This window comes from Delphinus delphis, chromosome 12, assembly GCF_949987515.2.
Source record: "Delphinus delphis chromosome 12, mDelDel1.2, whole genome shotgun sequence".
Taxonomy (NCBI): Eukaryota; Metazoa; Chordata; class Mammalia; order Artiodactyla; family Delphinidae; genus Delphinus; species Delphinus delphis.
In genome coordinates, this window is record NC_082694.2 from 59,303,739 (window position 1) to 59,324,553 (window position 20,815).

General features: G+C 43.7%; 1 protein-coding gene across 1 annotated transcript in view; it reads right to left on the reverse strand.

Annotated features, from left to right (window-relative positions):
• Window positions 1-6,471: 6,471 nt before the first annotated feature.
• The window catches only part of ARHGEF33 (Rho guanine nucleotide exchange factor 33), a 48,679-nt gene continuing 34,335 nt past the window's right edge, over window positions 6,472-20,815 (reverse strand). Inside the window, exons 14-16 of the mRNA XM_060027542.1 lie at window positions 18,813-19,611; window positions 14,969-15,108; window positions 6,472-7,513 (exon numbers count right to left, since the gene is read on the reverse strand). Coding sequence (XP_059883525.1) covers window positions 7,384-7,513; window positions 14,969-15,108; window positions 18,813-19,611 — 1,069 coding nt within the window. The 3' untranslated portion in view covers window positions 6,472-7,383. The remainder of the gene's footprint in view (window positions 7,514-14,968; window positions 15,109-18,812; window positions 19,612-20,815) is intronic.

The window sequence follows — 20,815 nt, forward strand, 5'->3', positions numbered from 1 at the left end:
CCTTGGGATGAAAATTAGTACTTTAGTGACCTTGGGTGTCACCTGGATGAAGCTGCAGGGGAGGGCTGAGGCATTTGTATTCCATAAAAGAAGTTTTAAGATACCACAGTCCCTCAAAAGGCAGGTTTTGCTGAGACCTGCTGGAACATGGCAGCCTGACATTCAGCAGTTCTTTCTGGGCTTGGCATAAAAAGATACAGCTTACAGTTGTACACTGTAAAGAATTATGCAAATATGAGGTCATTCATGGTGAACTACGGAATGTGAAAACTAATGAATCCTTAAGAGATCTAATACCCTTATTTTAAAATTGAAGTAAGTGACATGACTTAGCCAACATCATGTGACAGTCAGTGATTGAGACCACTGACTCAACTTTGATTCCTGGTATTTGGAGGACTGCTTTCAGGACTAGTCAAAATTCATTGTTTTGTTTTTTTTTTCACCCCTGGTTTAAAGACACAAAATCATCAGTTTGTACAAATTCCATTTGTAGGCCACTGTGAAATCCAAGTATGTATTATTGAGTATATTCTAGAAAATCAATTTAAAAGCTATAGGAAAATAACAATATTGATTAGTCAGACCTGATTCCAAATTTGCTCTTAAAACATCACTTCTTTTCAATTTTAACCAGGTGGTTTGTTTTTTTTACTTATTTTAGTCACTAGCTCATCACAGATTCAGGGCACTTAAGACTCTAGGGTTCGGCCACCAGCAGAGCCTACCTTTTTGCAGATAGATGCATGTAGCAAGGAGGGCTTTGATAGAGTACAATTCCAAAAAAGCAGTTTATAGTCATTCTACTATTTTAGGGCTCTTGATTCTTATTGGAGGCAAGAAGAAAACTACAGCCCATTTTTAGAAGCTGGTTTCTGTACCTTCATGACTCATCTAGAAAAGGAAAAATTGTGGTGGTGGAGTACAACAAGCAGGTGCTTTGGAATCAAATCTCTGTGTTCACATTCTGGTTCCATGACTTACTAGATGTGTGACTTTGGAGAAGTTATTTAAATAATCTGAGTCTGTGTTTCTTCATCAATATTTGAGGTCAATAGATCTACTCTTTGGGACTGTTGTGAGGTTTAAAGCGTAGTATGTATAAAACCCAGTGCCTTTCACAGAGTGAGTACTTAATAGTAACAAGATATGAGGGATATGTTTTCAGAGTTTGCCTGCTTTTAGATATCTTTTAAGAGGTTGATGGTTCATCCTGAAGTTCCCATAATTTGATTCTTTACCATACAGCTTCCTTTGATGTTTACACTTAAATTGGTTTTGGGTGACCTTAGTTATAAGCATTTGTTAAGGGCCCATCTGACTATTCAACAAATATTTATTGTTTCAAGTACAGTTTTGATGTTAGGAATATAGCAATGAACAAAACAGACAAAAATCCATATCCTGGGATTAATAATCTAGTGAGGAAATGTAGACAATAAGTAATAAGAACAAATAGATATATGTTAGAATGTTGTAACTGCTATGAACAAAAAAGCAGGCAGGACAAGGTGACTGGGAATGTAGGGGCAGGGGAAGTGAAACCTAACCAGGATGGTGAGAGCCAGCCTCACGGAGAAGGGGACATACGAGTAAAGACTTGAAGGAGGTGCAGGAATGAGACATACAAGTATCTAGGAAAAAAAATATGTGAAGTCACAGGGAACAGTCAGTTCAAAAGCCCAGAGGCAGGAGCATATACTTAATATATCTGAGGAATAGCGAAGCTACTGGTCTGGAGAGGAATGACTGAGTGAGCAGGCGGTGCCGTCAGAGGTTTAATGGGTCCAGATCACTTCTAATGACTTTAGCTTCTGTTCGAGAGAAATAGAGCCCTTAGAGGGTTTGAGCAGAGAAGTGACGTGATCTGATTTACATTTTAACATGATCACTCTGGCTGCAATGTTCAGAATAATTAGGGGTTAAGAGTGGGACTAGGGAAGCTGGTCCAATAGAAGGCAGATCGGCCAGGGTGACAGCAGAGGAGGTGGTGAGAAGAGGTCACCGATAGACTGGATGTTGGGTTTCACAGAATTGTCAAGGATAACTTCCAGATTAGCGGCCTGAGCAACTGGAAGGACAAAGTTACCATTAACGGAGGTGGGGAAGATTTGGTTGAAGCAAGCTTGGACATGATAAGTTCAATAAATGTATAAGACACCTGAGAGGTGCCAAGGAGGCAGCTGGAGATGTGAGTCTGGAGTTTGGGGGAGAGTTAGGGGTTCAAGATACAAAATTGGGAGTCACTTTTGTAAAGATCATATTTTAAAGCCAGCAGTCCAGATAAGATCACCAAAGAAATGAGTACAGCCTGGAAAAAAAAGAGATCTAAGCAAAGAGCCCTGGGGCTTTGTAACCTTAAAAGGAGGAGAGAGCCGCCTCACTCCCGAACAAGTAGACCAGGAAGGAATGAAGGAGAAAACCAGCAGCCTGTTGCATCCTTGAGGCCTAGTGAAGAAATTACTGATATTTCCGAAGAAGGAAGTGATCAGTGCCTCAAATGCTATTTGATGGGGGAGTAAAACAACTAAGAATGGACCATTCATTTAGCAAGGGTGAAAATCACCGATGATGCCCTTGACAAGAGTAGTAAGGGGAGTGCTGTGGGTGGAGTGAGTTTAATGAGGAATGGGAGGAGAGACGCGGAGCAGTTTGGTCTTTCAGGTTTTACATAAAAGGAAGCCGTGAACTGCGACAGAGTTAGAACCTTCAAGAGAAGGTTTCTTTTGCTTAAAATGAAAGAAATAAGAGCCTGTTTGTATGCTGAAGGGTTTGCACCAGTTTAAAAGGAAAATGTGATGATGAGAAGAGGGGATGCGATCTAGTGTGAAGTGGAAACAACACGCTTAGAAACACAGATGGGATCCACAGCAGTCCTTCACGTAGATCCCACAATCTTCAGATGAACAGGTTTACGTACATGAGGAAGAAACACAACACATTCAGTCTTCTTGCTAAGAATCAGAGCACTGAATGCTGCTATCTCTGGAGGCAATGAGGCAAGAAGAAGGAATAAAAACACCTCTATAGATATTTAATAAGTTTGATAACATTAAAGATTGTACACTAAGCTCTTTGAAAGCAACAATAAATTTTGGAAAATAAGTTATTTGGTTTAGGTACAAAAATATTGACTATTTTGAATGTCTGACAATTTTCCAAAACAATATTTTCTGCACTGCTTACAGCACATCCTTATGTTCTTGTGTTTAAAACTTAGTGTCACACATCAATTTCTAATTTTTTCCCTTAAAATATAGAGGTGTCTCTCCATCAATTTTCTCAACCTTTTTTTAACCTGTTTCCCTTTTTGAAAAACTCTTTCTCACCCGTTTTTCTGTCAACCTCTCCCTACCATGTGAGATCCACTGGCCTCTCTGCATAGATATTCGGATGCTCACAGGCTGAGTGGGGCATGCACATCTTTAACTTAAATCAGCTCTCAGGATATGAGAGTCCCAAGTGTTCCCAGAGCACTACTGTTTTAGGCTCAGGAAGAAAGTTATTTATGGTGATATTTCAAGAGAAAGTCTAGTCTGAAAACTAGACTTAATCTTATTATACAACTTAATGTTAAGACATTCATTTTATCATGTTTCTAAGTGCATGCAATTGATTATGTAGAATATATAGTCAATTTTACTACTTTATTATAAAAAACACTGATCATGTATATATGTATATTTTTAATCAAAATCTTACTATATATAATAGTAAAGGTCACAGATGGTAAATTAAATAATTCAAAAAGAATCATTTGGGTTTTCATGAACTATCAGTTTTCTGTAACCCAAGGTAAGTATAATCCTTTATTCTGTCCTAAAATTCAATCTATGTTTAGAATCAGTGCTGTGGTTTATATACTAAATCATTCAATTTATTGGTCTAAGAAGTAGTGGCTTTAAAATTTCAGTGGGCCGGGCTTCCCTGGTGGCGCAGTGGTTGAGAGTCCGCCTGCCGATGCAGGGGACACGGGTTCGTGCCCCGGTCCGGGAAGATTCCACATGCCACAGAGCAGCTAGGCCCGTGAGCCATGGCCGCTGAGCCTGCGCGTCCGGAGCCTGTGCTCCGCAACGGGAGAGGCCACAACAGTGAGAGGCCCGCGTACCGCAAAACAAAACAAAACAAAACAAAAAATTCAGTGGGCCAAAGAATCACCTGAGTGCATTTAAAATGCAGATTCATGGGCCCCACTCTGAAATATTCCAGTAGAGTGGGACTGAAATAGTACCCAGGAATCTGCATTTTCACAAGTGCCCTCATAGGGAAGATAGTATATTAGTACAGACTTGAAGGAGGTGAGAGAATATGACAGACACGAGGTGCTATAGAAACACTGTTCAAAGGGTTTTCCCTGAGCAAGAAAGAGGCTTTGTAATTTCAAGCAAACTATGTCATATGATGAAATACCCCACCACATGGAACCCCAGAGTGTTCGTCCGTAAATCCCCAGCTCTCCAAGGTCCCAGTTCTGGCATCAGAAAAGCAGGACAATCCTTGCTTGGAGTTCCATACAGACCCCACAGGAACACAGAAGGGACCTGTGGCCACTGCCAGCCTGTGCAGAAATAGCCACTTCATCTTTTGGTGGAATGCTTCTCTCTGCTTACTCACTCAAACACTTCCAGGAGCTGTCTGTGCTCTCCTTCTCTGGAAGGACTGGAGGCAACAGATTTTATCAATTGCCAAAAGCTCTTTCCCACCCTGACTTCATCCCTAGTGCAGCATTACATTAAATATCATTAAATATCCTAGCTCCTCTGTCAATTTACAGTACTACCTAGAAAGATTATGAAATGGGTCAGTACAGCACAGAAAAGAGTAGCAAACTTTTTTATTTTTAATGGAGAGATGTTTTCTAATGCTAGATGCTATGACAGTGGCAGTGGTGCCTTTACTGGCTTCTGAAGACAACTGTATTTTATTTCCTTTGCGATTGATAGTTTTCTTTAAAAAAAAAGAAAAATGAAAGGCAGGAAAGTAAAGTGACAACCCTGAAACTCTTTGGCAAATTATGAGTAGAAATTAATTTCTGTGGCCTCTATATTTTAGAGCACCAACATTAATGTTGGCATCAACTGCTTACTAAGCACCTAGAATTCTAGAGGTGGAAAGAATTTCAAAAGATACGGTACAGCTCCTGCCCTTGCGGAGACTTACATTGTTGTTGGGAAGACAAGACACACAGATCAAGAGATAGACAAGTTACACCACTAGAGGCCACGGAAAGACGAGGAGGCTTAAACTGGGTCTTGAACATTAGCAGAGAGGAAGGAGGCCAGAGTAAAGACATGAAGCAAGAGTGAGCCTGAGCGAGGTGCGTGGCTTGCCAGGAAACAGTAACAGCCCAGCTTAGCTGAGGTACAGTAGTTCAGTAGCACTGCAAAGAGGGAGCTGGTAGCCAGAGAGAAAACCTGGAGCTGCACTGGAGAGAGAGAGCCTTGAATGTCAAGTCAAAGAGTTTGGAATTTGACTACAGACAAATAAGAACAGTCAAAGAGTTTAACACAAAGCAATATTTGGGAATATTCACATGTTAAGAGATGTGTGGGATTGATGGGGGCAGTTAGAAAGCTACCAGAAAAAAATCCAGATATCAGATGATAGAGACCCAGAGAGTAGCAGCATTAATTATTACTACTTTTATAGGCTACTTTCCTAAAATATTACTAAATTGAGTTGTGCTACAGATGTAGCATCAAGATTTTTCAAAGGGTGTTATCAAAATGAAACTTTGGGATGTATGTGAATATTTTTGAAACCATCCCAGTAATTGATCATTTTTATGATAAACAATATGAAGGGGAAAGAAATTTTGTTTTTTACATTTTATTTAAGAGGTTATGTCTCCTGTTTCACTTTTCATGTCCAGTCAATTTCACACTATGCTTTTAAGCACTGTCCCCAAAAACATCTTTGGCCTGATAATAGAAAGAAATCTAATTTCAGAGGAGTTCATTAATTTGAAAAGCTTGGCTTCAAATATTATTGGAAACTCCAAAAAGTTGGCAGTGATCCTGTAACTGTTCCAGACTCCTACTGTTCCAAATGCTAATAGATGGGTTCCTAATTAGTCGTCAGACAAGGAGAAGAAAACTTGTAACACAAGTGAAACTTCCCCTATTTTATCAAACAGTAGTCACTAGAGGAACAGCCTCTGGAGAAGTCAGCTGGAGCACCAAGATTCTGAATGAATAGTAACCTATGCCCCTAATTAGAACTGCTGAGAAATAGAGACAGATTGTTTCAACCTAATTTTTTTCTGTTACGATTCTGATGTTTGGGGCATGTCAAGGATGTGGGCCATCTTGGGCATACCTATGTGGAAAGAGAGTACATTTTATTGACCCCATAGCCAGGCAAGCCTCATTGCAATGATTTCTCTGCCTGCACTGTAAGACCTTTGTTTACAACTTACTTCTGGAAAATAGAATAAGGTAACGCTAGCGCTGACTTTTCATTCCGACTTGGTGTTTGTAGCAACCACTGTGTATAAGCCATTAAAGTACTGATGTTGGTGACAAAATCAGTGCTTTTTCCCAGTCCATATGGTCATGAGTGTGTGTGACACTCAGGATCACTGGTGGATCTTTGAATCCTCAGTACTCAATAAAACACCGACTCTGGATTCGTTCCCATCTGCAGCACAACCCACGTGAGGGAAAATGTTTCTTTGGCCTCCCAGTTTCTAGAAAAATCACTGTTCCCTGCACTGATTTTCATAACCATAGAACAAGAGGAATACTACTCTTAAGGTTCTTTTCCTATTTGGAGATTAATATGTCTTTAAGCTTTGAACCTTCTGTGTCATGGTTTAAGCACAAATTTTCCACAAAATTCATATTTGCAACATGTAAAGTACAATTCTATTAACTGATCCTTTGCCTTAAGGGATGTTAGGTGTTTGCCTTGGGGTTTTTGAAAGACATATGGCAAGACAGAACTGGCCCCTAACATAGTGTATATTAGTCTGAGAACACTGGGATGAATTAATACGCTAAATGCCTAGGAAGCATAAAATTCACATCCATGTTAAATATGAACATGCTCAATATTATACTGGGGGAATGACCTCAAGGTGGAAGTTTCTGTTCTTACAAACGTTTATTTTCCTCCAAATTTATTGTGTTTTTCTGTAATGCTGTGAAAAGTCTTCATTTCCCTTTTCCCAGGTGTTGTTCAAAAAGCAAGCTCTCAAGCACAGACTAATCTTCATCTTTTCAATGTCTTGTCTGTTGATATAGTTTCATATGTAAGTATTTATATTAGTTTTCCTCAGGGATTTATACATCAATATATATATATATATATATATTCCTACACAGATATATACAAGCTTTTTATCCTCATCTTACCACTTGACAATACAACTGTAAGTATGTTTTACACAGCTGTTCCTTGGTCAAGGTCATTTGCAAGAGCAAGTCGGTTTCTGAAGAAATCTTGTTTGGTGGGTGAAGGATCCATTGAGGGGTTCTCATTAGTTTTTTCCCTGTATTCTGATCCACTGGACCTAAAATCTCAGCACACAGATAAAGTACAGGTTGATTTGGTTTTAATTGTTTTCAAATATTTTATCTATCCAAATTGTTTTGCAATTGTAAAACAGTTGCCTCCTAGATCTGGAATAATTTTTAACTTCCCCTGAATTTCATGACTCAGGACATGTGTAACTAAGATTTGCAGTGAACATAAAGAATTTACCTTTCTAATGCTTTATGGGGACAGTTGTGACAATTGTGTATGTCAGTGTAAGAAACTGTGTAATAACATTGTAAAAGGGGAATAAAGGCTTAGAAAATTCAATAAATCCTATTTTGATTCGATCAAGTAACTACTCCACAAATTAGCAAGGCCCTTAAATTTTAAGGGATGGAATTCATTGTTCTCAACCAAGGTTATCAAGGGCCTTTACTTAATTTGGGCGTTACATTACAAACTCTTGCTTTTGCTTGTTTTCATTTTAAAATGAAAAATTTATTGAAGCCAACCACACATATATGCTACATTTGGTAGAATGCAGAAATTAGTACAGTAATCAGATTAGGGAGATTCTATTATCTCAACCACCACATAGGAGACCAAGCCCAATCAAGAGGCAACAACTCAAAACAGTCCAATTGAGTCCCCAGTCGAGGGTGTATTCTTCCTTTCTCTTGGTTAAGCCAGTTGGGTAATCCATTCCAGCTCTGCACCTTCTCCAGTTTGTTCATGTCAGAAGTCCCTAGAGGGAGGAGGCTTTCTGGAAATAACCTCTGATAAACTAGGCTGGGGCCCTTTGGCTAGCTTAAACCCTGAGCTAAAATGAGTAAAACTAGCCCAGTGACTTAAGAACCAATATCAAAAGACCTCATGCAAGGTGTAGGACAGTGACATTAGACATGAAGTTCTTTGTCCAAAGCTCCTGCACAACTGAGCACGTTCTCCATATGCCAAGGCAGAGTCAGGCATGCTTCCACTATCCACAAAAGAAAGATAAGTTCTTTCACTATCACTGATACGCTTTGAGTGTCCTCATTGTTGCTATTAGATAAGTTAATTACGACTATCATTTACTGAATTAATGGGGCAGAGTTCAAACTCCTTTACATTATTCAAGGGAAGAAGTTGGAGCCACACAAAGGCTAAAACCCTGATGTCTGGAAGCCTGATGACTGATTGGATTTTTTTACTTTTGGCCCTGATATTTGGTATCACAGATGAAACCCTAGCTGCCTACCACACTCTCTACATCTGGTCAGTAAGGAGCACTTTTCCGTTTATCCCAGTGCATATTATCTATCCAACCCGAGTACATCTGGGTATTCATTCAAAAAGATGACAGCCAAGTGGGGTGAAAGTCCTCTTCCTTTTCAGCGCATAAGACCCCCTGGAACTCTCCCTTGAGACTACCTCCACAGGTCCCACCCTGAAGCTCCAGGCCTTCTCTCAGAACTCCCAGCTACCTCCAGTTCAGATCTTCCCTGGTTAGTACACTGCACCCAAAATGTTAGGAAGATAGATTTTTGACCATGTCCTTCTTTCCCCATATCTTCTGTTATCCAGAAGACTAAGAACGCCTAAAGTTTGGGGGGCAGGAAGTAGGAAGCAAGATTTGAATCTGGCTGGTGTTTCTTAATTGTTTTCCCAAATGACAGTTTCTCATCAGAAGGTCATTGCTCAAAACTTAAAATCTTTACCTTCCATTTCCCCTCTTAGCTATATCTGATCTCTCCAAAACCCAACATGTCATACTTTGATGGTTCCAACATGCAACTGTTTCATGTTTACCTGGAAATGGGAAAGCTTTGATGTCACCACCAGCCCCAAGGACCACAGAAATCTTCACCAGTTGCGTTCCCATTTCTGAAACAAATGCCAAAATCGCCCTGTCTAGTTTTCAAGGTCCACAAACTCAGCTTAGTTTTTTCTTTAACTGCTCTTCTCACAAACCACCTTCTCTATGTCTGCAGGTGTGTGAATGGCTCCACAGGTCTTGATATTAACTAACAATTAACTAATGACTAACTTGTTAATCATTTTCAAAATCCAGCATTCTACTGTAGCTATGACTAAAAGCTCATTTTTATCCTTTTAAAGATATTTTTAACTGGTTTCTTTCTAATGAAATATGGCCACCTAAACTCATGGACTCCTCCAAAGGTGTGGCTCTCGAGTAATGCATACCTAAATTACTGAGACATAAGCTGCAGAATCTAGGAGAAAGAGCTAGTGTATTTGCTTTTATCCCCTTTCTCGATAAAACAGAAATGGCTTTTGAGTTCCTGGGGCCATTTTGGCTGACTGCAGGGCAGAACTGGGAACACATAAAGGGCTAGGAAGGCAAACGCTTGCTGGGTAAGGGTAGGACAGCACCTAGTACATTCCGACACAGCCATCCAAATAATTGACGGGAAAGAACGGACCTGTCACTAACTTTCCTTCCACTCAACTGACAGGGATGAAGACAAATCACAAGTTGGGTGGGTCATACAAGTAGCAGTTTGCTCTGGTAAGCCTTAAAGTTTGTTTGGAGCGGGGGAAGGGAGGAGGGCTGGAATTAGTGCTGCAGGACCCTCTGACTTAAGAAGGGTTGGTTTTCTGATGGAAAGACTCCGCCTTGAAAGCTTTAGGAACATGCAGATGGAGAAGTAAGGGAGCAGGGGAACACCCATCCTGTCAGCCAAATCAGTTGGCCCAGGTAATCAACAGGGTGACAAATGAATGTTCATTTAAAGTATATCTGTAGAGGGGTTACTATGTTCTAGGTACTAAACCTTGTAGCTAGGTTACTCTTACATTTGGATCGTAAGCTCCTAATGACAGTACCTAGAACACTGAAGATCCTTAACTTAGTGACTGATTTCCAGTGACCTACTGAGTAACATCTGTAATCAGGTTTAAGTAAATGTTATCCTTTCAGCCATCTCCTTCAGTTTTCAAGTTGTATAAGGAAGTGAAATGGTAAATGAGAGAGAACCCCAAAGTGGGTAAGAATGGAGAAAGAACTTGAGATAGGCTCTAAGGAGGCAGAGAAGAAGGTGAGGGTAAAGTTATCAATTGATTCTTTAGTAGTCCTTTCTATTGCATGGTCTGTTCCATAGCCAAGGCTGAGTAGATGCAAAGACAGCTGACAGGACACGAAGTGGATTCACTGACAATCATATGGGGCCCTGCAGAAGTGCTCTCTCTGCAGTGTGTGGTTAAGAAAATAAGAGATTCTGATGCGACTGGTAGAGGGAGGGTGCTGACTGGGAAGGAGACACTCTGAGGCATGTGAGTTACAAAGTGCTAAAGAGGAAGAAATGGGTGAGGAAACAGAATTAATCATTTGGAAGCCATACTCTTTGTCTTCCACTCCCCCCAGAGTTGAGGATAAAAAGAGAAAGCATCTACATTCCCTGCCCCTAAGCTGTTTTACGTAACCCTTCTTCCCCCATGCACACCCCCAACCAAGACTACTTATTAGCTTAAGTGCAAGATTTATGTATAAAGATGAAGTAGCATCTGTCTCAGGCTTCAGGACAGTCTAGATTTAAGTTTTTGAAAGCCTCCAGATAGATCCTTGCAGAATGGGATAGTCTGCCTACCGTCCTGCTCAAAGGCAGGGGGACAAGGATTCAGTCCAGCATCAGTCTATCACATTAGGTCTGTTCCTGTCTTCTAAGAATCGTCATTGAAAATTTTTTAAATCATTTAACATTTTCCAACTTTAAGATATGCAGTCTTTATTCTGACCAATTCTGGACAGCTCTCAGGGACACATGACCTGGCATCTACCCAGGACAAATGTGCCCGAGATAGAAACAATCAGAGCGTCATCCTTTTCCCCAAATATCTTGGGCATTTTTCAGGATTTTTTTTGTTTTATGATGTCAGCTTGACTCTCCCTTTTGAATTCTTGTGGGTAGGAGCATTCGGCCCTCCCAGCCTCAGAGGGAAGAGAACCCTTTCTCAGGTTTTCTGTTGCATCTGGCTCCATGCCTAGCTTCGTCCCGAAGCAGCATTCTGGGTGGGTGGGCCCACCAGCCAAACAAGCCCCTATGGATACAAAACGTGTGTCAGCGCAGACGGGAGTGAGCCTCCAGAGGGCCGTGGGAGAGGCAGGCAGCGAGCCCCTGATGTGACACACATGGCTTTTCTGGCACTGGTCCCTTTTGGGCCTCTGAGGCCAGCCTCTGACGTGACTCCAGTACCCGGGATGAACCACGTCTTGAAGTCCCAGAGCTTGCTGCCAGCCTGACCTCCCAACACATGGGAGGAGAATGGGCTGATTCTCCTTCTTTCTGGTTCCTCCTTGTACCTGTCCGCATGCCTGGCTTCAGGGTGCAAGTTCCTACTAACAGCTGTGACCAACCAAGCCACTCACAATTCCTAGACAAGCATCTCGCACAGCACGTGCATATAATAAAGGATGTTCCATTAATGAGAAGAATCGAGGGTTCTCATCTGAGTTAAGAGCCACTGACCTTTCTGTGCTACACTGGGGCCTCCCTGCCCTTCGTCTCTACTCCAGCATAATGGAACAAACTTTCCATGGTTCTTGGATGAAAATACTCAGGAAAAGCTACTGGAGCTGCTCCTTTATCCCATGCCAAGTCCCCAAAGTGCCCACCGCAGCACCCTGGACACGAGGCGATAAGCAAGCATCACATGATGGTGCTCACAGTTCTACACAAGATCTAAAAAGCCAGGAAAGCCTGCCAGAGGGAGCAGCCATCTGTGTGGCGCCACCTTTACTTCCATCCGTGTAACACTTCAAATCTGAAATACAAAGGCAGTACCAGGATTGGTGGCAGCAGTTGGATTGATGCAGGAGGCACTCATCTATGAAAAAGGATAAGAGGACTCTGGCCCTCTAAAAAGGATCCCAAAAAGCTGCAAGAGGGCTGAAAGCAGTTAACCAACATGAAAATTTGGAGAGTCCACAGCACGTGCTCAGCACTGAACCAAGGGGTGGGGGAGGCTACAGAAAGACAAAATCTGGTCTTCTACATGGTGAGTCTTTAAAATTAGAGGTCCCAGGCCACATTAATTTCTTGTTTCAGGTGTTAAAAAGAGGTGATCACCCAGACTGATCTACAACAAAGTCAAACTACAGATAAAGCAAATCTCAGGACTAGAAAGCACTCAAGTGACAATGATCTCCCACCCAGTGTGGCAATCCCTTTCACAGCATCCCTGACCAGGGTCATCTAGCTTCTCCTTAAGAGAACCCACTCCCTCGTGAGGCAGCCAGCTCCAGTTCCAGGCAGCTGCATTTTTAGAAAGTTCTTCCTCTTACCCATTGCTCCTAGATACAGAGAGGACAAGCCCACTGGATACAGAGAGGAGAAGCCCACTCCCTCTGCCTCAGGTAACTGGCAGAGTGTTTTCTTGCATCCCTGAAAAATGGGAATTTGTAAAGGAGCCATGGTGGATCCATTACTCATTGCTTTCTAACAGACAGCACCCAGTCACTATAAATGGCACTGGGCAAAAAGTGGCTGTTTTCCTGGGAAGTACTGTGGCTTAAAAATAAGTAAAAATAAAAAGATAGGCTCAGGGCTTCCCTGGTGGCACAGTGGTTAAGAATGCGCCTGCCAGTCCAGGGGACACGGGTTCGAGCCCTGGTCCGGGAAGATCCCACATGCCGTGGAGCAACTAAGCCCATGTGCCACAACTACTGAGCCTGTGCTCTAGAGCCCGCGAGCCACAACTACTGAGCCTGTGCGCCATAACTACTGAAGCCCACGCACCTAGAGCCCGTGCTCCACAGCAAGAGAAACCACTGCAATGAGAAGCCCGCGCACCACAACCAAGAAGAGCCCCCGCTCGCCGCAACTAGAGAGAAAGTCTGTGGGCAGCAATAAAGACCCAACGCAGCCAAAACTAAATAAATAAATAAATAGATAGATAAAATAAAATAAAATAAAAAGATAGGCTCAAGCAGTGTCCTTAGGAGTTTGGAGCCCTCAGAAGATTTCAGAAGCCTAAATCCCAGGGTCAGGCTGGAGAGCTGTCTGCCTCCAGTTCTCTCCACCCTGTCAAACCTGTCAGTAGGGTGCTCTCCCTCCCAATGCAGGCGGCCCAGGTTCGATCCCTAGTCAGGGAACCAGATCCCACGTGCACACTGCAACTAAAGACCCGGAGCAGCCAAAATAAATATTTTTTTTAAAAAAAAACCTGACAATAGGTACTGGGTCAGGAAAGATCTAAATCTATGATCCTAGAGAGAGGGGAACAATTCTCAGCTCATTACCCCCAGAATAAAGCGAATCTAGCAATAGTCATGCACGCACGGGGCTACTTTAGCAAAACTGTAAGGGGACTCATGGAGTGGGGCTGTCTCACTGCAGTAGTTTCTCCCCCTTTCCTCCTTCTTCCTGTCACAACAGGTGGGCCCAACAATCAGAGACCTACTAATCTCAGTACTACCCTCCCTATCAGAGAGGAATTAGACAAACCATCAAAAAAAGTTCTCACTCCAGGCCTGCCCCCAATTCTTCCATCAAGACCATTACCTAAATCAGGAGAAAGTGATTTCCCTGTGCTTCCTCACTTATCAGCAGCTCTGTAAAGTCAGCCATAGTGTCTTTAACTTTTCCATCCACTAAAATGGGAAGATTTACTGTTTAAAACTCACTTCAAGAACCTCCTCTTCCAAGAGAAACTAAGTAGCAGGCGAAATCTCTCTAAGGGAGAGGGAACAGGCCTGAGGACCAGTGGAGAGAGAGACAGCCATCTTCCAGGCACGCGATGGCTGGACTGGAGACTCCCCCACCATCAAATGCTAACGCTCAGCTCTTTCTTCTTACATTTCATGCTGGGGTTTGGCCATGGTCTCCCAGTCTGCGAGACAGTGCTAATAAGTGCTGACCGAAATGACAGGTGGGTGATTCCACACAGCAAGGACCGAGAATCTTAGAAGGATCACAGGAGGGAGAGGCCTTGTTTTTGCCTCCTATGGAGTATGGAAACTCCATTAAAGTGATTTTTTTAACTAGGACCCAAGCCAAATCCATTCAATCATTTCTGCTAAGGAAAACACTGGCAGAAGTCCCCAGAAATATGCACTAGCAACCAGGATGACTATAGGCCCCTACAGGCAGAAGCGCTGTGATGCCTTAGAAAACTTTCCACAGGTGGGGAGATCCTGCTGGCGCACCCATTACACCCAACTCCAATGGTGGATCCCACTCCTCCCAGCCAAAGGGGATTTCCTAGGGGACCTCCTCTGCTCACTCCTCTCAGAACACACGACTTTGGGAACAAGGAAGTAGGGCTAAAAGACAGAAGCAGCAGAGGACAGAGCTGAGTTTGCTTTTACTCTACGAGATCACAATGAGAAACATCTTCACCTGGCAGGAATCGTGGCTACTGGGTGCAGGCACTGAGCTTGAAGCAGTTGTGTGAAACCAGGCTACTTGATACTTATTACTGTTAAAACCTCAAGACTTAGCCCACAGGGAAATGAGTTACAATGCTGTCTTGTCTAAGGGCTACTCACTTCTTTTTAAAGAGCTTGCGGAAGGAGCTGCGAAAGCCCCCTTTCTGGTCTTGCCTGGGGTTTTGATCGCTGAAAGATGTTTGTTCACTTTCTCTTTCTTCCTTTGGACAGAATCTCGTGGCGTCTTCTAAATGCATCTCCTGAAAACATAAAAGAGGGGTGTATTTTTACTCTTTTCAAAAGTTAATATTGATCCTGACTATGGGACAATTTTTTTAACTTGTCACTTTCCTCTCCCACTCCAAAAGGCTAATGGCGGGCACCCTATTCCAACCAAAGCAAACCTAGGCTAATTAAGAAACCAGTAGTTGAAAAGAGGATAATTTTCTGCTGAGTGTAGAAGTATTTTCTACATATCAAGGCAAATAGTCTAGAGTAGGGTTATGATATAACAATAATTAAAGATCAGGAAATAAAGGAAGATTAACTTCTTCTGGCAACAATATTGTCTTGCTGGAAAACCAGCAGTAGTCCCCTCATATCCCTGGCTATGTTTCTCTTTCTACAAAATAAAAAAGTTTCTTGATTTTCATACTAGTTTAAATTCGTGTTCCTAATTCTCCACTTTAGACATTAATGATGGAAGGAGTTTCTGAGAGGTCGGATCTATTTAGAAATTAATGTCAACTCCTATTTCCAACCTGCACGCATGCCTTTTACAATTCTTAATCCATGCTATTTACAGTGTAAAGTTAAAATAAATTAAAAGCAAGCCTCTATCTTTTGTGAACTCCCTAGCTTCTTTTTAAAAAGCAACCTAAAATAGCTACTTAACTTTGAACCAAAAAGAGAAGCCGAGAAGTCAAAGCAAAAACCATCGTGAAACGTTCATGAATTGGATCGGTGAATGCTTGCTGATAGAGAGCAAACAGTGGGGACAAATTTTTTTCAGGAAACATATGGGTTTGACTTTGAGACCTTAACTCAGGGTTGTAGTAGCAGATCTAGAGAGTCTCTGAGATTCTATGAAGATTCATAACTAAACCACGGAGATCAACACCTTAATGGCTTAGTGTAGCGTTCTGAAAGTGTGGTCCTGGGGCTACAGGATCAACTGGGGCCTTTATTTAAATGTAAACTCCTGAGCCCCAAGCCAGACTATCTGAACCAGAATCTCTGAAGTTAGGCCTAGAAAATCTTTTTGCACACTTAGATTTTGAAAACCAGCAGTTTAAGGTATGTGCCAACCCACCTGCACCTAATGTTTGTATGAATCACCTGGGAATCTTGATAAAATGCAGATTTTGATTAAGTTGGTCACGGGTGGAGCCCAAATCCTGCATTTATAACAAGCTCCCAAGTAATACATTTACTACTAGCCCAAGGACCATATTTTGAGAAGTGGGCTTTTAGGGACTTTTTAGGACTAAATCTATTAATAGTTTTAGGAAAATCTTTCTGTGGAATCATCTTGATAATATCTTGCATTTGTACAGCATTCCATACTTTACGAAGCATATTCACAAACTTTATCTTATTTGGCCTTATCCTCACACAACCCTGTGAGGTAGGTATAGATTGTCTTATTTCACAGATGAGAAAACTGGAGGCACAGAGCAGCCAAATGACTTGTCCAAAAGCACACAGCTCTCTGGCAGCAGAGTCAGGACTAGAACCGGGATCTCCTGACACCCCAGTCAGGTGCTCTTTCCACTAAAACATAGTGTCTTCTTTCTTGACTCTTAGAGACAGAACACTAAAGACTAGGGTTTGGTTGGCTCTGAGGGCAGGGGTGGAAGATACACAGAGTATATTTGAGGAGTTGGAACCCTAGGAACTTTGCACATCTCAGCAGGAAAGAGCTGATATCTTTAAAGATGGGGCTTTTGAAGGGTTAATCTTTTGCAACTAAAACCCCATCTCGCTCTGATTAATGGTTTTTGCCTAGCAATTGTTGAGCTTCCAATTTTTCACACATCAGCTAGGGAAAAAAAGACATTTTTATGAACATATGAAATAAAAGCATTCTTTGCAGCTTAGACTATACTAGTTATAAGATTTTGTATGTATATCTCTGCCCATCCCAAGTCTCTTTGAATTGGCACTATTATTTCCTTTCTACTTCCCTTGTTAATGAACTTTTAAACTTTGACACACACCTAACTTTGATTTGTCTAAGAAATTTTACCTAATAGAATTTTATAAAGTTTAGAGTTGAAAATCAGAGGCAGAAGGAAATCTGAGAATCCTGGGGAAACTCAGCAACCTTAGCTGGGCACACTAAAGCGTTTCTGCCCTCTCAGGAAGCAGACACAGACTTTGATTTCTGGAGTCCAGGTGGGCGGCAAGCTCCAAGGCTCTTCATGTTCCTCTGGCCTAATGTCCACCACTCCCACCTGGGACAATATTTACAAAGAAAAACTCACCCTGCCGTTTTTGTAAAAGGCACATGAGCCTTTTTTCATATTTCCCTACCCCTCTCTTCACTTAGCCAACTTTTAAGCAGCTTTTAAAATTGAATTCAGACGTTCAAACTATCTAGGAGACTTCTCTGACCATCATCACCTTAGGAGGGTTTAAATACCCTCCCATGTGCTTCCACCGTTTATTATAATTCTGTGTTTATGCGTCTCCTTCCTGGGCTAAGCCAGTGGCCTTGGAGGGCAGAGACTGGATGCCGTTTATTTTTGAACCCTCAGCACTTCACACAGAGCCTGGTGCAAGGCAGGTGCTCAGTGTTTGCTGAAAAATGAATGAATGAAAGGAGTCAATGATCTTTGATCTCTTCCCATTCACTTGGAAATAGAAACAGGTGGAATGCAGGGCCCTCATTCCTGGGAGAAACCCTTTCTCACCTAGGCAAAGGATCCCTAGTGCTGGATGCAAGGGATACGTCGTGCAGGTAAAGGCAGTCCTGGACTGTCATTTTCAAGATGTATCAATCAATACAGAGTTGCCCTGTAAACCCTAACCACCACTTCTAAAATGTTTAACAGGAAGGATGGGGGCACAGGTCAAAGCTACACTGTTTACTCCGTTCAATCAGAAATTGCCTTTGTTCCAATCACGTGCAGAGAAATTATTTGCTCAGGAACTATTAGTCCTTTCATGGATGTGTATTTAAACACCTCTTTAAATCTCCCAAGGCTTGCAGACTCCAAGGTTAGACATCAAAATACCAAACATCGATATAGAGGCCAAAGAAGGTGTTTGTGAGTCAATGCTTCCTTGACTATTTTGTGTTGTCCTCGTCCCACTGGAGTCTGCCAAGTAAGGTGACACCCTTTTCCAGGCAAAAGGAAAGCAAGCGGTAATGAACTTTGCAGTCAATTTTGCAGGGAGTCCTCAGTGAGAGCGGGCAACTTGCCTCCTCCCTAGCTACAAACAAGGGTGCAGGTCGGGGAGTACAGTAGGCTGGCACACAGGGCTCGATATTTTGAACGTGTAAACAAGGGGTGCGCCTAACAGGCAAAGGAAGAAACAGACAGGCCTGGGACTTGCGTGCAGTGCCCCGCAAGTGAAGTGCAGCTGGGAGGTGCCACAGCTTAAGCAGCAAGGCAGAGAACACCTCTAACTCTTTCACTTGGCGGGGGGGGGGGGGGGGGGGGGAGGTGTTTTAATCAGGTCTACTAGGAGTCCTAGTCTTTCGGGCGTCCTACATATATAGGTAAGGCATGCTCCTGTGTCCTAGCACTGCAGAGTGGGCGCTAACGCTCTCCTCCGAGGGCCACTGATAGTCAAGCCTTTAACCCAGGCTCTCCCTCAACATCCTCGCCCAGCCCGGCCTCTGCGCCCCCGCCTGGCCAGCCTGCTTCCCCTCCACGCTAGGTGAGCCCAGGCTGCACCCTGAAGATCTAGGCCCGGGGCTGCCAGCGCTGTGGGTTTGGGGTCGGTTTTACTTTACCCTCCTTACTTCCAAATAGGTCTGCTTTTCGCTTTGGGACCTCTGTTGGGGAAAGAAGGTTCTGGGCGCGCCACGGGCGGAGGAGGCCGAGCCGTGCGGCTGCGCAGCGCGCTCGGCCTTGAGCGGGGCGCGGCCGCCGCTGCTGCTGCGCGTGCTGTAGAGGCGCGGCGCCACGCCCTCGGGGGGCGGCGCGCGCGGGAACTCCTTGAGCGAGCGGCTCAGCGGCTTGGCCTTGCCGTGCGCATGCGTCGCCGCCTCCAGCTTGTAGGCGCTGCTGCTGCCCGCCGGAGACGTCGCGCTCTTGGGCAGGGGCTGCAGCGGGTGCTCGGGCCGTTCGGCCTCCACGGCGAAGCTGACGGGCCGCAGGAAGCAGATGTCCAGGCTGGACTCGGAAGAGGCGGGCGAGCAGTTCTCGAAGAGGGCCGGCGCCTGGAAGGGCTCCTCGTCGTAGGGCGCGGGCAGCGCGAAGATCTCGCCGCCGTATTCGAACTCGTCGTAGGCCGCGGGCACGTAGCCGCGGGCGTCGGGCAGGAGCTCGGCCGGGGCACGCAGGGAGCGCTCCACGTTGCCCAGCTGCTCGGCCGGAGAGGGCTCGAAGTCCATCTCCGGGATGGCCTGCAGGGGCCCAGCGAGCGCCTTCACGTCCTGCTCGGCGGCACAGAACTGCCCCGGCGCCAGGAGGCTCTCAGGCCTCTCGTGCTTTCTGCCCTCTATCTCCCAGTCACTGGGCTTTCCGGGCTGCATGCTCTCCATCAAGCTTTGCTGTTGTTGGCTTTTCTTCACTGGGGGCATCAAATGTCTTTAAAGGGGAAAGAGAATACAAAACAAGTGTGCTTACGGTTTGTTAGTGCACGCCTCACCGAGCAACGCAAGGCCGGGACCAACACGCTGCCTGCCGGATACCGCTTAGCTGCAAGCTGCCGACTCCCTCCTCTCCGTCCCTCCCAGCCGCCTACGTGTGTTACCTCCCACGCGCCACAGGCTTCTCAGATTAAGGAGTCCCCACGAGCCCCGGTCCCCCAAGTGGGAGAGTGAAAATGACCATCTGTGAAGGGGATGCCGGAAGTACCCGTCTGAGCCCAGAGGCACTGCGCAGAGATGGCTGGTAGGCCAAGGGTGCTCATCATTCCCCATGTGGAATCTCCGACCCTTCCCACCACTTGTCAAGGCCCCAAGGCACCTCTTTTCTCTCTTCTCTCCCTTTCTTGCCCTAGCAGAGTCATGTAAAATCATGGAAACAACTTGTGTTCAACTCGTGGATCTTAATGCTTAAGAATTAATTCCCAGATGAAGTAAGTGGAGTACAATTTTGATAACCGTTGAATCTGAATGTTGGTGTGTGGGGTTTAGTGTCCATTTTACTTTTCTGTATGTTTGAAATTTTCATAATAAACTAAAAATTCCTTGTGGCTATAAAGCATGCTATATAAGTCATCTCAAACTTCCACCCAAAAAAACATGACTGAAATGAAAAGGCTGTCACTTTGAATATGCCCAATTTCATGCAGGGTTTTTTTGGTTAATCGTGGATGAAGAATAACATTGGATGCTTGGATCGAATACCCATCAGATTGGATGTGGTTTGCCAGTTCCGCTGGAATTAATTGCCAGACAGATGTGAGTGGACTACTACACACTGACCCAAACTGGTTGTGCTAGTTTATTTATTCATACTTAGTTCTACCACAGAAATGCATAAAGAATGCAGTTGTAAATGCTAACACTGAGTATCTTCCTCTGGTGGTCTTAAGGTGAAAATTAGGTCTCACATTGACAGAGGTGAAACAAATAGTAAAATGAAATATTGACTTGAATTCTCTTTTAACTTGGAAGACTCTTGTTGGGTTTTTTTCTGGTTATGTTTCTAGCACAGAGTGCAACGGCAGCCATCTTCTTCAGTCTGGATATAATCTCTAGGGGTTTCTTTTTTTGGCTGTATTTGTCTCACTTCAAAGTAGAGAGTTCTGTCACTGTTCTAAGAGCTGAAGTGATCCACAAACTAA